The following is a 19,590-nucleotide window of genomic DNA, read 5'->3' as shown; positions in this document are numbered from 1 at the left end:
TTTTATATCATATTTCATCAGATAATTTTTGTCAGAATTGATCTCTATGTGTAAAGTGAGGTTTTGAAAATAATGTAGTTTTATAATAAATTATGGAATGAAACATAATAATTCAATTGTTTTTGTATTTGTTTTTGTTGGAATTAATGAAATCACCTGTGATAATTGTATTTTGTAAGATAATACAAAATTGTATGTTGATTAAAGGCATCAAAATTTACAGTAAGTTTTTTTTAAAACATTCTTTAAATTTCTAGATGCAAAACCTCATCACATTAGACAAACTTTTATTTTATTATAATAAAAAGTAACATTAAAAATATTATTTGTGATGTTATTTTTCTCTTTTCTTCATAGTCCTAAAGGAAGGGTAGAAAAAGAGTTATCACTACCACATAGTATAACCACATGGGTAGTACAAGCTGTGGGGATCTCCAACACAGGAGGAATGTGTATAGCTGAACCTTTGAAGATTACTACTTTCAAAAACGTTTTTGTTCAGCTTAATATTCCTTATTCAGTTGTCAGGAATGAACAAGTGGAAATTCAAGCAACTGTTTTTAACAATCATGCTCACCAGCCTGTCAGAGTGAGTTGAATTATTGGTATAGTATGTAATGTATGCTGTGATAGATTTCAGTATAGAAAATAAGTTACAAGAATCTTTCCAGCATGATTAATTTATTTTAGATGAAAAAATAGAACATGCAGAATAACTAAATGTTATCAATTTCTCTACAAAATCACTATTATAAACATATGGGGTAAATGAAATATTTACTTTTAAGTTCATAAGGCATTCTATAAAGTAAGATTAATTTGCTACATATCAATGGAAACAAACTGGTAAAACATGTTTTATAAAAGTTTACAAAATTTGAAATATCAATAGTAATCACAGTTTCTTACCGTACAAAAGTTCAGTAACAGAATGTGTACAATACACTTATACATTGCTGCTACTTAGTACTGACTGAAGTTATTATTACACTTTTATTATGATATCATTTACACACTGAATTCCAAGCAAAAGAATATTGTTTTTATTAGCAAGTTCCTGTTATAAGGAAACATTATGTCACATGACAGTGTTTATACTTAGGGCGTTTTGAGATCTATATGAATGCCAAGTATTTTTGGCAATTCTTCAAACAAAATAAGTCTTAAAAATTATGCATTTGTGTATACTATGTATATAACATTGAGTTTACCAATGCATTATTTAATAAGAAGTGTTTTGTCAATGTTCTAGATGCACAAAACAAATTGATTGTTTAGTGTTGAGGTATCAAAAATAATCTAGATAGCCTAATGTAGTTCATATACTTGTGTAGCAGGAATAAAATATGTATGTTCATGTACTTACTGAAGTTTATTTGGCAGATGTATGATATTTAGGGCATTAATAGTATTTTATTAAATTAGACCTTGTTTATGAACCTTAAAACTAGAGAGAGAATGTCATGTGTACAAAAAATATGTCCAATTTTTGTTGCAGGCACCTTTATAATTAATTGTTTTATTATTATTTAAGGCTTCAGTGTATATGTATGGTGTGAAAGGCTTGTGCTCTGGAGCTGAGGAAGGTCAGAGGACAGAGAGGAAGGTCCTGGATGTTGCACAAAATTCAGCAAAATCTGTGAGCTTTCCTGTTGTGCCTCTGAAGGTGGGCGAATTTCCTGTTAGGGTTGTAGTTTTCACTATTGATGGAAGTGATTTCATTGAGAAAAAATTGAATGTTGTGGTAAGTAACAGATCAATTGTAAACTAACAAAGCTCTTTTTTAAATAGTCTTTTTTTCTTATATAAGACTTTGTTAAATACAGTTTTTATCATGTGTAATAATAAATACTTTGTGTAATATTTTACAAGAAGTTATAAATTTAGACACCTAATATTTAAAAAATATGAAAACTTGTGTGATACAACCGTCATGTAATCCCAAATAAATTCTAAGAAAATACCAAACATCATAGAAATATTAAAATGTAAAAAGAAAGTTTAATAATAAATTTTGTTAAAGAATATGTTTATATTTTTTTTATTTTAAACTAAAAACTAATGCTGTGAATGTGTTCAAAGTTCACACTTTTGTAGACATAGTACTTTTTATTATTGACTTTCTGTAAGAATAATTTTAGTAGTAAGTTTTTAGGATTAGTTTTGTGTATTATGCACATTATGAAAATTTTCTTATAAAAGAGGAATTATATATATAATCCTTTTTACTAGTTTATAATTCAATTATCTTGTAAATATTGTGAACTGTTGTGCCTGTCCAAGCATTCATCTGTCTGACAGTTGAAAAGCTGCAGACGCAGGCAAAGCTCAATATTCACTTTTAAAATGATGGGGAGTACGGGCATGAAAACTTATGATACCAAATTTTGTTTTGCAAGCAGGATATTCTATACTAAATTATTAGGAATTAATTACGCTATCATTCACATTTCAAGATGTGACATAACTTAAAGAATAAAAATGTAGATTTACTATGTGTTATTGTTGAGTGGCTCTTAGCATGACTGAAATACTAAACAATTACTTTTCGTGGTGGGCGGTATAAGTAGCTCAAAGCTTTGGCTCTGAGTGAAACCAAGAGTGCAACACAATTAACCATTTTAAAGTCCATGAAACAATTTAAATTAATAGATTAAATAAAACTTTTCCAGTCACTGGGGACAGGTACTTTTGCTTGTAAAAGATATTACAAATGCTGCTAGTTGCCTATAGCATTATCAGAAAATACATTTGTTATATAAAAACAATATAATGGAAGTGGGGTATTTATATTTTGATATATTTTCTTGGTTTATAATTCTGATTAAATAGCTATTTATTTCTCCAAAAACACTATACATGGACCGGGTGATTATAAAGAAAACAGACCTATATTAAAATGATTATTTTAAAACTAATTTTATTAGGGAAATTTATTCCCACCAGAGAATTACAACTATTAATCAGGAAAGTTTGGTTATAGTACAAGGTGTTTCAAAAACTGTCACAGGTGTTCAGTATGCTTTTTGTCATTCTCAAATGGCATTTCGAGCCTATCTCAAAGTGAAGCCACTACAAACAGCATCTATGTTTTGGACAGTATGCATTGATTCTAACAATTCTTATTTCTAAAATCAATCTTCAGATCATTCAAACTTGGAAGACAATTACAATAGACTTTCTCTTTGAGGAAATTTCATTGACTTTGCAATGATAGATCTCATCAATCATTTATTCACAAATAAACAGCTTATAATTCATTGAAAAAGTATGTTAGAAACCTTATAACAAGACCATAGAAAGGAGAAGATTTAGTAACAAATACTACATATCTTACTGTCTTACATATATCCTATTCAACAATTTTTGAATTTTTATAAATCCAATTGAGGTTCAGAGTTAGATTCAGGCTGAGATGTTACTTTCTGTAAACTGTGTAGTCAAGGGACTCATCCACTATTTCATGGGATAGTTCATTGTATTCTACTTAACCTTGAATATTGAGGACTACCTTGTGGGTGTCACATGAAACAGAGATATTTCCAAATTCTGGTGGTTGTTTTCTGATTGGTCAGCTATAGAGAGAATGTATATTGTAAATGCAGTTTTGAAGCTTTCATGTCAGATTCATTTCAACTTTTGCAGAAGATTGCTTTGTGTTTGGGAGCATGAAGACTAGTTATCAAAGTCCAGTCCTTGTAACCTTGTACACCAATACTTGATCATGTAAAATATGTTTCATTTCATTTCCATTTCCTTTATACATTCTGATCAGCAGCACCTTCATTTTTTATTTTGAATTGTCCTATTTTATACAGATTTCAACACCATGTCATGTCTCTCTCATTTCACTTTTAGCAAATTGCCACATGTGTCTTTCCACATATTAGATCTGTAAAACTTGTGGAGATCAAATGACTGTGTACTAGATTTACCACAGGGGCTGCACCATGTTGGAATGAACATTGTTCTCACAGATCCAGTAAACAGGGAAACATACAGTAATATATAATTTTGCTCTCCAGGCCTTGGAAAGGCCCTTAAATTTCCTTTAAAATTCTGTAAAGCCAGGAAAAACAAAAAGTAATAGAATAAAAACTGTGGCAGCTGTGAGTGAATAATGGACAAATAAGAAGCAGTGTTGCAAATGTTCATTGACATTTCATGCCATCGTCAGCTCCTTAGTAGCTACAGTTGAATTGGTGAGTAAGCTTACAGAAAATTGATTCATTTTGGGAAAAAATATACTTAAGTTCTAATGCTAAAATTGAAACAAAAAATACGGTTAGTTTGCCATTGTTTTTGAAATTCTGGTGAGATTCAACATTTTTCTGATCTATCTGATTCAAGTGGATTAAGCAGTGTGTGTGTGTGTGTGTGTGTGATAATCCATGTAATATGACTTTTTCTCCTAATAGTCAACTACATGCTTTGGTTTTTTTCTGTTTATCAATTTAACAACAGATTGACAAAAAAACTAATAGTTATGCATGAAATGTTAAATTAGTTACTGATATACTTAAAAAGTCATAGAAAAATGCTTAATGGTTCTGTAATTTTGTCAGCCTAAGTGTGGGAACTGTATGAATAATGTGGTCTTCCAACATTTGCAAAGACAGGTTACCAACCTTATTGACATACAAGCTTATAAAGTAATGAGCTTTAGTATTTATATTTTTAATATTTTCACACTGTATTTTGCAAAAGATCAAATTCTCGAACAGCATCCCTGCTACTTTGCACTTTATAAAGGATGCTTCTCAGCTTGATCTTGAATATTTTGGGCTACCTTTGATACTATTTCTGCATGTACATAATATGGCTACTAAAGATGAGGAGCATCTTTTATGGATCCAGTTGTTTCAAAGTGATTAATTAATTTTTGAATTTCTTGTGGCTCTAATAAGGAAATGGGTATAAATTTTTTTTTGGAATTAATTGCCTTTTGATCAAATAAAACTGACATTATTTTGGTAGCATAGCCATTCAACAGTTGATTTATATTTATAATGTCAATCAAATATTGTTAAAAGAGAAAGAGAGATAAAAGGAAATATAGGCAATGCTGAGTTTTGAGAAAAGTTATTTATTTGCGTACTATAATAAGGTTTTAAAACACACTTATCGTGTTGAAACTTTCCTGAATAAAACTTATGATTCTTAGTGTGCCTCTGAAGAAATTTTATCCCCCAGAATAAAAAATTTTTAAGATATATTAATTTCAAATACAAGTTTTCTTTATATAAAGACTATATCAATGATTTTTTCATGTAACTTATCTGCTTAAAAACATTTGGGCAACCAATGTAAAAAATTCTCTAACTACCAGTACTTGAATCTGCTCTTTGTCCATCCACTCATGTGTACTCATTTCTGAAAAATTGAGGAGGGGGGGGGGGGGCAAAGAAGTGTCAGTATATATGACATTCTCTACTGTACTTTGATATTTAAGCAATCCTCCCCCTCTTTCCCCATAGCAAATGATGCTTCTGAACTATAAAAAAATATAAACATGTATGGACTTGATTATTACTATTAAAATTTTTTTAGTAACACGTCTGATGAAATTAACTAAAATACTTAATTAACTAAATTAATTAAAATACAGAAGGTTAAAGGTTTCATTCAAACCAAATGGTTAAAAACCTGTCGAACATTTTAACATAGTCTACTGTTTTCCTTAGTGATATGTGTTTTAGCCATGTGGCTGAAGCTGTTTTAGCCTTTTGTGTATTAAGCTTGACTTTTTCTAGTGTATCAGTAAAAAGGCTTTTTTTAGTGTTATTTACCCAGACTTTTTAATCATTCTTTATATTGATTGTTAGAATTTTTTGATACAATATTTATTGTAAGTTTAATTTTACATAAACAAATTCAGTAAAGACTATTTAGTTTCATAGCATTTATAATTTTAATACATTTAATACAAAAACAAGGTCATCTTTATAACATATTTAAGAAAACTGGCACAATTATTGTTTCAACCTGTGAACAGAGAAGCATTAACTATGCTTGTTTTATGGCTTCAGTAATTTTACTTAAGACCAATGCTTCCAATTTTCCTTCTTTGAAATCAAGATCAGAATATTGATTCTAATCTTAATTGTTTGATAGAACATTAATCTTTTTTATCAAAATATTTTTACCATTTCTAGCCAGAAGGAGCTAAGGACTCAAAACTTATATCACTGCAACTAGATCCCACTAATCAACAAAAAAGACAGAAAAGAAGCATCCACGAAAAACACTACATTGGTATAAAAGCACATTTTCTCTTTTCAGTGTTGCCACATTAGACATGTTAAAATTTTTGTGTAGTATAATTATTGTAGGTTGGCACTGATGGTATAAACTGTGTAATCACTATATTGAAATGTATATTAGATAATCTAAGATTAAGGTTAGGGAAAAATGATACTGTTTTATGAACAAGCTGAGTTTGCTTGTTTACACTTCTCATTTTGTTGAAAGATTTAAGTCATATGTGTTGATAATTAATCTTTTAATTAGACTAGCTATAGATACCAAATGAGAAATAATTTTATGTGTTAGTTTTTATATTATATCTCATTATCTTTATACTTAGTTTTTTTATCATGGAAATAAATACACTTATTAAACGTGAAGAAATAACAGTTGTTTTCATAATACACAACAGAACCACTCTTGTGTTTGAAAAATTTTGAAAACATTAAAAGAGGTTTAGTATTTGCTTTATGTTTGTAGTTTATGTATGAAATTTATTATACTTTACTGATAGATTCCATTGATCCTGAAAAGAAGATGCAGATTTCAATTGTGAAGCTGCAGCCACCACCTAATTATGTTCCAGACACAGCTACATGCTTAGTTTCAGTTATTGGTAAGTTTGTAGACTGCAGTGTGTCAGTTTTATCGCAAATGCTTAAGGTAATGATTGAACTAAATTTTTAAGTTTATTTAATTTTGTTCACAAAAAAAAAAGAAAATTCTGTCTAGTACAATGGATGTATCTCTGTGAAGCTACTTTAACTACTATACTCACATTAAGTTATCTACTGTTAAACTGACTTAAATCACTTAAGTATAACAAATACATTCACAGTCATTAGACCTATATAACCCAGTCCTATGGTTCTGTTTATAACCCTACATTTTTCAAACCGTACTTTCTCTATACTTAATTCTTAATACAGGTTATAGGAAATTTTACATATTTGCTTCATCCAAAGTTATCAGCATGGAAATTAACAAAATATCTAATTCTTTAATTTTCAGAAGTATAAGCCTAATATGCAATTTCTGGATATTTAATTTGACCTAAAATTAAAATTTATGCAAAACAAAACGTTTGTTTTTATTTTTAATTGTGTCTAGCATTATAAGGTATTAAGTAATATATATATATATATAAACAATGTTTTGAAAGCTATCAGAGAATAAAATTCTCTGTTGCTTGAACACCACAAATTAAGTAATTAGAAAATATTAATCTTGAACATGTTTTTGAACGAATAACCTTCATTGTACCTATATTTATAATCAAATTAATTATTGTATATGTTTTTACTTCTAAATTATTAGTAATTTCAAAAAGGATATATAAACATTTCACTTTTTTGTGGATAATATTGTTTTGTAAATTGTTTCTAAAGAGAAGAAATTAGTTTTATTCTTCATATTATCATTTGCTTCATAACTTTAATCAACCATAAACTATAAATAAAGGAAGTTATCCCTGAAAAGTTGCATAGAAGTAGTAATGTGAATTAAGAGATTTTTACACCCTTTAGCATTTATTTATCAACAATATTCAAAGGTGATTTTAGTTATTCTTAGTGTGCAGTTCTTATAACCCTGTTATGTGTCCATATAGTTCTTAAAAAAAGGTTTAAGTAGTGAATAACACTATTTTTTCAAACTCATATTTTGTGCTGTCATCACAAAGAAGGACTAAATTTAGGCATAAGTTAAGAAGTATTTGAAACAATACAAGGAACAAAACAAGAACAATGCAGAAATTTTACATGCTCATAAAGCAGTGGCATATTTTCTAACAGTGACCATTGTTACTGCTACCATTGTTCACAGTGGTTGTCTGAACCTTATCTTTCTTTCATGTGTCTAATTCCTTTTATATTTTTTGGATAGCCAAACTAAACACCCATTAAATATTTTGTACCACTGCTTTGAATCAGAAATAACTAAATTTAAGTATATACTTAATACATGCAGTTTTCATGTAAAAGAGAAAGCCAAATGTAAAAAAGTGAAAGAGGTATTAGAAATATGTTTCCCTATTAAAATGTAGCTCTTTATTATTAGAAATGTTATTTTATTTTGAATGTAAAAAGGTGGCACTTAATGAAAGAAAAAACATTGTAGGTTATTAAGAAGATTAATGTAATATGTTATTATTTGTTTTACAAAGTAATTAGTCATTTTAAGCTGTAACATCATTAGTTTTTCTTTATTCAATAGAGTTGATTTTTCATTAAGAAACTTTTTTTGTTGTTGTACCACTCAATTTGTTTCATCTCTTATTGTATTATACAATTTATTCAGTGCAACCTTTGTGTTGTATGTTTTTTTTTGTTTTTTTTTGCTGAGATGTATAAGTACTAGATGTTAAAACATGGTATATGATTTTTTCTATCCTTTCAAAACTTAGTTATTTCATTTTTCCTTTAATGTAGCTGATCGTTTTGGCCCAGTTGTTGAAACGGCATTACAAGATACTGAAAAACTCATCCAACAGCCTCGTGGATGTGGAGAACAGACAATGCTGTATATGGCACCTACTTTGTATACTGTGAAGTATTTGAAGGTCACTGGTCAATTAAATGCACAAACAGAAAAGAATGGATACAAGTTTATAAGAGATGGTGGGTTTTTCAATTGAAATCATGTTTAGTTTAGAGATAAAAGTAGTTCAAAAATAAAATTAAAGGTTAAATTTAAGAATGTAATTTGTATTCAACAAAAGTTTTTTGCTTTTGCAGAATCATAATCTATCTGGTATCAAAATGTTTTTCTGTATGTCTTTAATACATACATTTCTTTCCTTAAACAAATTATTAGTTAGTCTGTCTTGTGGCACATCAAACCCTTTAGACTATGGTGAGCAAACATTCATATAAAAAATATGTGAAAGAAAACATTTAAAACAAAAATATTGTAATATAAAAATATACAACTGTTATACATTAAACACGGGCTTTAAATGATGAATGAGCTAAGTCTTTTTCACTCTTAACTCTCTGCTATTTCAGGAAAAGTACATAATTCTAAAAGCTTTATTATGTGGTTCATCATTACAGTTATATGAAAGAAGAAGGAAAATACTTGATTTATTCCCAGAATTAGGCTTGAAGTGTTCATTTATGCATTGTGTGTGATAGTTACAGGTAAAAGTAACTATTGGAGCTGTCTCTTGTGTATAGATTTGGTGCTTCCTCACTTGGTGCATTGTGAATGGCCAGATAAATACTCTCAGGTCTTTCCTTCCCTGCAGGGTCAGGATGGTCTGAGAAGGCATTTTCATTTTTCTGTTGTTAATCAGTCTCATCCATTGACTCCTAGTCAAGCCAATTCACCAGTATTGCATTTGTAACATATATAAGCAGCTGTTAAACATTCACTATATGCTGTCATGTGCCTCTTGATTGCTGTAACTAACACTTCTATAGACTGATTCATCTGAGCACGAGGTAAGGTCCTGTGAGACCAGTGCTGAGTTGTTTCTGTGCTGCTGACATGTATGAAAGCCACACATGGTCTCCACATTGGTACATCCATTTCTTCACAACCTTATCATAGCATCTTTTCTGTCATATAGTGGCCTTTTGTAACTACTGGCATGCAAACTTGTGCATTTTTGACAAATGCAGACTTTAATGTCCACTATTGGGTGAAGACCATACTTTATGTGTACAGGTAGCAAGACTTCCCACTTAAATATGATCAAAGTCTGGGGATCACTAGCAGTACAGGATGAGAACTATGGCTTGCCGGTTGATAACAATAACAACAGTACATTACACATTCCTGAACTCAAAACTGTTCATATAAGTACCATAGGTTACTTGCATCTATGCTATGTTTGTTAGTCTGAGCTGGCTGGACTCCACCTTGCTGCACACCCATGCTAGATCTGGATCCTTCAGTTGCTCTTTCAAGAGCTCCTGAAGTGTTAATTGTTGAATCTATCCCTTAGTAAAATCTTCTACTGTTATCTGTTTTCACTATGGTAGAAAAAATTTCAACACCCATACTGTACTCAGGGTCTGAACATCCAATGAATGGATAGGTTTTCACTATGCAGTGAGACAGTTCATTGGCTTTTCCATGTTGTGGGTCATGGATGATACTTTGTGACTAATTCCAACTTGTGCAACATTGTTATCCAATGTATTATCATCCCTTCTGAATTTTGAAAGTTCATCAACTGTTCAGCACTGCTTGGTCCACCTGAATGGTCAACTTTATACCATTGTGTAAATAGTGTTTTATGAAGAGTATAACCACAAGCAGTTTTTCCTTTTTCATGCAGTATCTGTATTTGGGAGCCATTAGCATGCGACTAGCATATGCAAGTACATGGTCTACTCTATCCTGCACCTGCAGTAAGACTATTCCGATTCCACTATCACTGATATCGGTATCTAACAAGAATTCACAGTCTTGTAATGGATGCCAGCAATGGGGCTTCCACTAAACATTCTTCAAGGAGTGGAATGCTTCCTCACATTCCTCCCAACATCTGAAGTGCATCTCAATTTAGTGATAACTGATAATGGTGTGCTTATTTTGGAAAAGTAGGCCACAAATCATGGATGATATGATTTGAAACTGAGGAAACTTTAGACTTCTCTCTTTCCTACAGGCTGAAGCCAATCTTGCACCATTGCTGTTTTTTACAGGATTTGTGGAGATTCCATCTTTACCTACAATATGATTAAAAAAATTCATTTCTGTGAGCAGGAATGCAGATTTTTCCTGGTTTTAACTTCAAGCTTGCCTAAACTGGCATTATCAGGTTATGAGTGGCAGACACCAAAATCTCATCGGCATAGACCAGGCATTTCTCCCATTGAATTCCTTCAATGTAAGCTCCAATAGCCTCTCAAATGTGGTAGGTGATTTACACAGACCAAATAGCATTATGTAGAATTAATAGAAACCATCCCTTGTGCTGAAAGTAGTCTTAAGTCTGCTCTCATCATTCAGCTTGACTTGTCTGTATCCAGATGCTAGGTCTGACATGTTGAACCATCAGCCCCCAATGTGTCCAGATATTCAAATGTCCATGGCGATGGAAAGGCATCAAAATGAGCTACTGTGTTTACCACTCTAAAATCAATACAGAATTTGGTCATACCAGTCATGCCTTTCTTTCTGATAATTACTACTGAACATGAACAAGCATTCTTTGACATATGATCCCATCCTTTAATATCTGCTGTATCTCAATAATGGCTACATCTCTAGTGCTCTAAGGAAGTCTGCACTATGGTTATTTAATCCTGTTACCACTGGTGCAGCTTTCTGGTGTAAAGTACACACTTGTATGTGAAATTTCACAATTTTAGTAAATAGTAATTATAACGCTATTTCAAAAAATTTTTAATCAAAACATTTAAGAATTGATCCTTTATAACTTTGCAAAAATCATTTTGTTTAACTTGCAACGAAAAAATTAAAAATGTTTGAACTTTTATCTCTGTACAGCTCCACTTTTAACAACTCTCTTTTAGCTTTTTTTATTATTTTTTTGCCCATCCCAAAGTATAGGTTTATATTTATTCATAACCTACCATACCTTAGAAATAGAACTATTTATGTTTTGTTTCTCACCTGAGTTTTCTGTTAGTGAATCTTTCTACAATCTTTTATATAGAGGTTTTATGATCTCACAGCTAGTGGGTTAGATGATAACTATTAAATCTTAGCCTTGAAACCAGGTTGAACCAACAGCTAAAACATGAGTGGACAGAGGATTTTCATCTATTTATGTTAGTGTAAAATAAATAAAGTGGGGTAAGCAGTAGTGTCTGGTTTCTGGGAAAATTACTAACAGAGGTTCTTATAGTGGAGAACAAAGGATTCTAAGTGGAAGTTTACAAAATTTATGAAAAAACCAATAAACCTTAGAATTGTTTTATAATTTCTTTTTATGTTCATTTTTGTTTATAATATCTTTGTGTTATATTGTATCTGTTTGAAAACTACATGTTCTTCTATGAGAAGAAATCAGGTAAGGATATTTAAGGTTAATGAGTGATGTAAACTAGGATTTCTGTATCTGTAAAGTATTCAGATGACACAAGCTTTTTTTTACTTGTGTGTGTATTAATCAAGTATTTGTTACTCAAGCAGTATGTGCAAGAACTCCTTAATTATTAGAGAAATTGAGCTGATCAAAAATATAGTTACAAAAATATTGCTTATATCACTGTAGTCATAGGATATAAGTGTAAGTTGTGCTTTTCTGTTGATACTTATTGTTCATCAGTATTTTATGCTATTTTTTGGTGATGCAACTGTTTCAGTAGGTAAAGGTAAGTTTTCTTTCTTTCATATTTTTAATAGTTTCTTTCACTGAGTGTAAGACCTTTTACGAACAGATGAGAAAATTAGTATACTGTTATGAGAACAACATACAAAAATTATAGTTTTATTGAAAAAATAACTTGGATATATTTACATGATCTTAGGCACACAATAAAAAAACAGACACAATGATGAAAGGAAGTATTTTTCTAATGTTTTTTTAAAAAAGAACACTTCACAACCTAAATGTTTGTACAAACACTAAGCCAAATTGTACAACTTTTTCCAAGAACGAGATGAATATTATGTAGAAAGTTTGTACAATATGTCATGCAATTATGTTAAGCATTTTTAGTGTGAGAACAAAGCAAACAGGGGTGACATCACCTGGAAAGGATTAATCAGATGTTCGTCACTTGTATCTATTTGATGTGTGACTGTTGTTCATCACATTTGGCAACCTGGTCCAACAAATACCTCTGCATATTCAACCAACAAGTCACTGAGGTGTTGCTGCATGTTGAGTCTAAAGTGTTTTCACAATCCCCATCTAGCAGTCTCAGACATCTCAATAACTATATACTTGCTGTCAGATGTGGTGCGACAGATACAAACCTAGCATTACTGCTAACCTCAGTTACTCCCACTTCATTCACCATTTCAGTAGGAAGCTAAATAACTAATCACCTATAATTGGAGAACTTAATCTCTCCTCAGATGGATAAGTGCCTGAGCTAATGCTGCTACTTGCCATTTGGACAGGAAACAGCTTATTTCATGTGTGGGCTATGTAACCGTATTGCATGGTACCAACAAACTAGTCTTTGTTTGTAGTAAACCACAAAATACCACAAATGTATTTGACAGTACTGTAACTTCCTCTACCCCCATAATTTTATGCAATCCTCTGTTCCTGGGCCAGGTCTGGCTGGGATCAAGTAAATCTACTATGGAATATCAGTTCACAAGTTTTGTAAGAAATACTGATTTATAAGCTTTGAAATACATTCATCTTAAGAATGTCGATACTAGAAACTGTGTCATTATGAATACCTTTGTTCTGTGAGCAGTGTCTACCAGACATAATTAGAGACTCATCTCTCCATTCACATTTAGTATATCTCCATTGACCAGAACAAAGGTTTTGTTGACTGGCGGTTTTGATCAGAATGCCTGATATATTGTGAGACCTACCAGTGTTCTGGCCACTCCTGTATCAATCAAGAATACTGTTTCTTGCCATTGTATTCCAACAATCATGTACCAAGACCAGTTCTGTGAGGCTGAAATGCCCACCAAATCGTTTGGTGCAAGCCATCCACTTCACTCTCCCAAGTTGGAACAACTCTGTTAGTTTCCCAGATCTATAAGAGCAAAGTATGCTGACTCTCCTGTACTTGCTGAGCTGTTGATAAAAAACAATAGCCATGTTTACCTTGTTGAATAACAAAGTATTGGCAGTTCACTTGACAGGGACCTAATACTCCAAAAGCAAAACAAATGCTTTTCTAGGCAGAGGCATCATTAGCACCAGTTGTGGAATATAACCATGTGTGGATAAAGATAGCCTTGCCCATTCACTGGTTGCCAGTGTGGTTGCATCACAGTGCTCGTATGTGTGAATAGTTGGCTAACCCTTGGTAGGGCTCAAGTTTGGCACAATGAGGTTGCCTGGATAGGACAGCCTGTTTGAGGTATACCCATTACAGTTGCCAAACTATGCTTCTTCCTGTCTTGCAACTGTTCTGAAGTTATTACTTCATACTTCACCACTACAGAAACTGCTTCATTAGGATGAGAAGGTCTCACATATAGGTGGTGCCTCGTCAGTTCACTGGGTGGCTGCCCAAAACTTTTTGATGAGAATATACATATGATTTGCTGAAGCCTTTGCATGGTAAACTTTACCATGTAAACAGTTCAGGTTGTCAGCATAAGTGGCAAAGATTTCCATACCTCTCTTCCAAGTATTGAACTCAGCCTGATAGATTGCTCAATTTTCCACTGTGTCATACCTTGGGTGAAACTCGGCAGTGACTGTCCCATAGTTACGCCTCACTCAAGTACTTAATGGAGTCTGAGGCCAAATTGTCTTGACTGAAAATTAGGCATTGTGGAGCCTGGTATGGAGACCAGCCATTCTAAGCAGTTACATGCCTGAAACACTTCTATCCAAATCTTTCTCGGTGCACCTGTGAATGTTGTGTTTGTGATTTGACAAGATATTTATTAAAGAATAGTTCTGAGTCCATGAGAATAAAAGAGACTGGGCACATTATCAATCACCTTGAACAATCTTTATTAATATTACAAACACTTATGTATACTTGCAGTGGATGCTAGGCAGTCACTTTTACTGGACTGTACAAGCTAACCTTCCTTGGTAAGATTGTGTAACAGGCTGTTTAAACCTTACTTTTCCTAATTCAAAAGTAACATCAGACTTACCCAGAAGACTGACTATTTTAATTTGAACAAAGAGAGGCTGTAGCCTTAAGACATCACCTGAACTACCATTGGAGGACACTGTTATTGACTTCCATGCACAAGGTGCATCTTTATAACCATATACCCCACTACGAGTAGATCAGATGCTACTTCAAGAGAATGACTAAGAATAAAGGCATCTAGGATGAGAGCAACTTAACAACTCTCTTTATCTTGTGTTATGTGAAAACTACACATGCCGGAATAATTGGTTGATTCCAGAAAGCACTATTTTAAAATAAGAAGGTAGAAAATGTATGGTATACTTGTATACCACAAAGGGAAGGGATAATGGACTGTTGATTCTGCAGAGTCAAGCCCACAATGAGGACATACAAAACTGTAGACTACAAATAAATGCTAAAGTACTTGCATTTTGTGTGTAAACCTACTCTTTATTGAAATATGAAAAAAAAATTAACTTAGGTAAAAATGGAGATTGAGGTGAATACACTTTTATAGTATACATGACTATTCAACATTAAAGTTGATGAATTATTTTAATTATTCATTCTGTTTCCACTAACAGAATCTCATAAATTAGTCAACCATAGGACTAACATCCCATGTTGAAAGCGCAGTTCAGCTGTAGAAGTCTGAGATTAATGTTGAACTTTAGTGTGTGGGGTTTTAGATAACATGATAAATTTCTTGATAGACAGTTGTAGTGTTTTGTTAATATTTCTCTACACAATGATTCCATTTGATTATTGAGTGCATGCAATTTTCATTTTTGAAACATTTGGATGTTAGGTATAGTAATATATTTTTCGTTGACAGTGTAGTATGATCCATTCCATTTTTTCACAGATCATTATGGCATGATGTTTAAATAAGATGTTTTCCATAATTTGTTGGCTTAATTAATAAACTAATGTGCACAGATTTAGTTGCCAGTGTCAGATACAGAAAAAATATTTGGTTTTCAAAAATTGTGTGGGATATTAGGAGTAAAGGGGATTAGTTTCTGTACCCTGGTAAGATTAAGCTCATATAAACTTAAGATTATTGTCAATCTTCACACACTTTTTGTTACCTCTAAAGGTAAAGAAGACCTGTCACAAGTTATTTACCCATGCTAAATGTTATACAAGTTATTAACAAAAAAGTCAAGTACCAAAAGTAAATCAAAGAATATATGTATTTTTGAAATTTGATAAAAAGCTGATTTTCTATCAATTTTTCTCTTTTAATTACTTTTACTATTATTTATTTTACTTTAGGTTATAGTAGAGAGCTTACCTTCAGAAAGGATGATGGATCGTATGCAGCATGGCGAAATAGACCATCAAGCACATGGTATTTGCCTTTGAATTTTTGAAAAAGAAAAAATAAATTATATGCCAGTCTATTACATAATTTTAAGTGAGTAATAAAGAGATCAATAAAGTTCAAAAAAGTGTTAGTTTAGATAAAACCATTACACTTCTTCATCACATTGGCCAGTAGCTAGCTATTGATTAATTGTTAGAATAGTAACAATAAAAGCTATAGAAAAAATAAAATGAAATTATGAATATAAAGAATACATATGCATTTCTTGTTATATATTGTTTTTTTATTGATATGCTTAGAAACTTAATGAAATACTAGACATGAAGTTTCAGTTGATTTTAAATACCTCTATTTAAAACTGCCACTCCCCAGTGGCACAGCGGTATGTCTGTGGAATTACAATGCTAGAATCTGGGTTTCAATACCTGTGGTGGACAGAGCACAGATAGCCCATTGTGTAGCTTTGTGCTTAATTACAAACAAACAAACAAATACACATTTTCAAATGTAACTTAAACATAATTGTTTGTTTCTGAATTTCGCGCAAAGCTACACGAGGGCTATCTGCGCTAGCTGTCCCTAATTTAGCAGTGTAAGTCTAGAGGGAAGGCAGCTAGTCATCACCACCCACTGCCAATGAATAGTGGGATTGACCATCACATTATAATGCCCCCATGGCTGAAAGAGCATGTTTGGTGGGACAGGGATTTGAACCTGCGACCCGTAGATTGCGAGTCGAGCTCCATAACCACCGGGCCTTGCCAGGCCATTAAATTTAATAGACGCTTATAGAATTAACTATAAATGTACTATGAAGAATGAAATTGAAAGAATGTATGTTTAATATAGATTCACATTCAAATCTTCAAAGAGAACATTCTATAAAAAAAAAAAGTATTGAATCACCTTTTATAAATCTCTGAGCCAAATGAGCACAGGAAGTCAAACCATCTGACATTAGAAAGAGGAATGCCTTTAGTATCTACCTGATAGTGTTAAGAGATATTTTTGTTGGCAAGACTTCTATTACATATATCAATTTGATAAAGAAATATGATTGGTTGAATTATATATATTGCCATGTAGATTTTATGTGAGTAAAATCCTTAAAGATTTAATTAAATAACAGTGAAAACAGATACGTTACTTAACCCTTTATTGTTACAATACTATTATGATAAATAGTTTATTGGACTCTTTAATTGTAGAAATTTTCTTTAATTAAACCTATTCCAACTTTTTTTGCTACAAAACTTTTTAAACTTCTTATGATTGTATCAGAGGATAATTTTAAAGCTGTGAAGGCTGTAGGTGAACTTTGAGAAAAATACTTTCATGAAATCAATAGTTACATCAACATTTGTTGGATTTCAATTTTTCTAGGTTAACAGCCTTTGTGATGAGAGTGTTCTGTCAGGCACAAAAGCTAATTGAAATTGATGAGAAGGTGATATGTAGTGGTATAAAATGGCTTGTTCAGAGACAGAAACCTGATGGCTCATTTGTTGATGAAAAACCTGTCATTCATCAGGAGATGATTGCAAGTATAGTTTGGGTTGATCTTGTAAATTGTGGTAATTCTTTTTAAACCAAGCATAAATATCATATTCAACAGTTAACGTAAATATATTTGGTTCTTTATATTTGTTTTCTGCTTATTTTTAATGTTTTTATTGTTGTAAGTGCTACAAGACAAATCTACCTAGTGGCCTTGTTCATGCCAAAGATAAAAAAAAAGAATATATTATCATTATCCCTACAAAGAAAAACTAAATAATTGATTAATGTTAAAAATAAAAAATATATACCAAGACAAGCGCAATAAGGAATTGGTCATTTAGAGATACATTTATGACCTCAAATGGACCCACAAATGAAATGAAATTCATTTCATGCATTTCAAAACAACTAACAAGAAAAAAAAAGCTGTGTACATGAAAACACTTGTGAAATAGTCCAATTTCACCTCTTGTATTCACAGTACTAAAAATTCTTGCCTCATATTTCAATGCTTCTCAACTTGTATTGCTTAGATATATTGATGTCATAAAATACTGTTTCCCTCTTAGTAACTAGATTGAAAACTAAAAGTTGTGGATTTGTAATTATATAGCAATTTCATTTTTTTGTACTTCTTTCTTTCTTTTTTTTTTATAAAAGTAAGACTGTTTGTGGATCATGATTTTATTTGAATAGTTTGACTGTTCGATAATTGAAAAAGGCCTTATACTGTGAACAGTCAAACTATTCAAATAAAATCATGATCCACAAGATCAATGAAAAAGGCCTTATACTGTGAACAGTCAAACTATTCCAATAAAATCGTGATCCACAAGATCATTGAAAAAGGCCTTTTTCATTCATTTTATTTTGGATACTTATGATAGTTTTTATGCTGATATCTTATGTTAATTTTGTGTATAGAACATATATACCTGTGGATATTTATAAGTCATAACCATAATTTTTATTGCTAACATCATAATAGGTTATTCATTCTAAATTGGAGAACGTGAGATTTAATGTATATAATTGTAAATGAATTTCTTTCCCAGAAAAAGAAACTTAAAAAAATTTCTGCTTTTTTAGATTTGGTTCTTTTTAGTTAAGATTTGGTAGTTCAGGTTGGGTAATACAGATATTAAAGATCTAGATGAGTGAAACCTGTCAGTTGCATTTTTTATGTTTGTTAAAAAAATTAGGTTTAATTTAAAAAATATTCATCTTCATTAATTTTTAAGATATGTTTATAGGCTATGTTAAGCTACCTGATTGTCCACCAGTTTGTTTTGCAATAATATAATACTTTTTTTTATCATTATATCAAAACATTCTGGCATTTCATTTTACAGTTTCTCTTACTTGAAATCCTGGTCATATACTCAACTACTGTGATGGAAATGACTAATTTGTCTGCATTATTCTTTTCATACATCATGAGAGCACCTTCAACATACAAGCTTAAGAATAACTTTGTAGTTCACATTTTGTTAATAAATTTATCATATTTGGCTTGTACATATAATCTATGAGATATCATAAACTAAGCCTAATTGTTTCATAATTCAGTACAAGTATAATTTAGTTTGAAACAAATCCTTGATCCCAGTATCATGACTAGTGTGGTGAAATACATTTAATTGTAAAAAATATTACAGTACTGAATGTTTCTTAGTCTTACTGTTAGGATAAGTTAAGATTAATATTTCAGTGTATGACATACCTTCTCTCAGATCTGCCCTAGCAGCTTTTAAAAGGTTAATCTTTATTTACAAGTTATTGACTAATTAGTTATAG

At 31.4% G+C, this 19,590-nt stretch overlaps 1 protein-coding gene across 1 annotated transcript in view; it reads left to right on the top strand.

Moving 5' to 3' along the window:
- Window positions 1–19,590, top strand: part of LOC106460254 (venom factor-like) — a 107,317-nt gene that overhangs the window by 57,391 nt on the left and 30,336 nt on the right. The window contains 7 exon segments of the mRNA XM_013919943.2: window positions 358–589; window positions 1,535–1,744; window positions 6,156–6,255; window positions 6,761–6,862; window positions 8,676–8,864; window positions 16,242–16,317; window positions 17,677–17,833. Coding sequence (XP_013775397.1) covers window positions 358–589; window positions 1,535–1,744; window positions 6,156–6,255; window positions 6,761–6,862; window positions 8,676–8,864; window positions 16,242–16,317; window positions 17,677–17,833 — 1,066 coding nt within the window.

Source organism: Limulus polyphemus, unplaced genomic scaffold, assembly GCF_000517525.1.
Source record: "Limulus polyphemus unplaced genomic scaffold, Limulus_polyphemus-2.1.2 Scaffold33, whole genome shotgun sequence".
Taxonomy (NCBI): Eukaryota; Metazoa; Arthropoda; class Merostomata; order Xiphosura; family Limulidae; genus Limulus; species Limulus polyphemus.
This window is presented reverse-complemented; position numbering and strand designations above follow the sequence as displayed.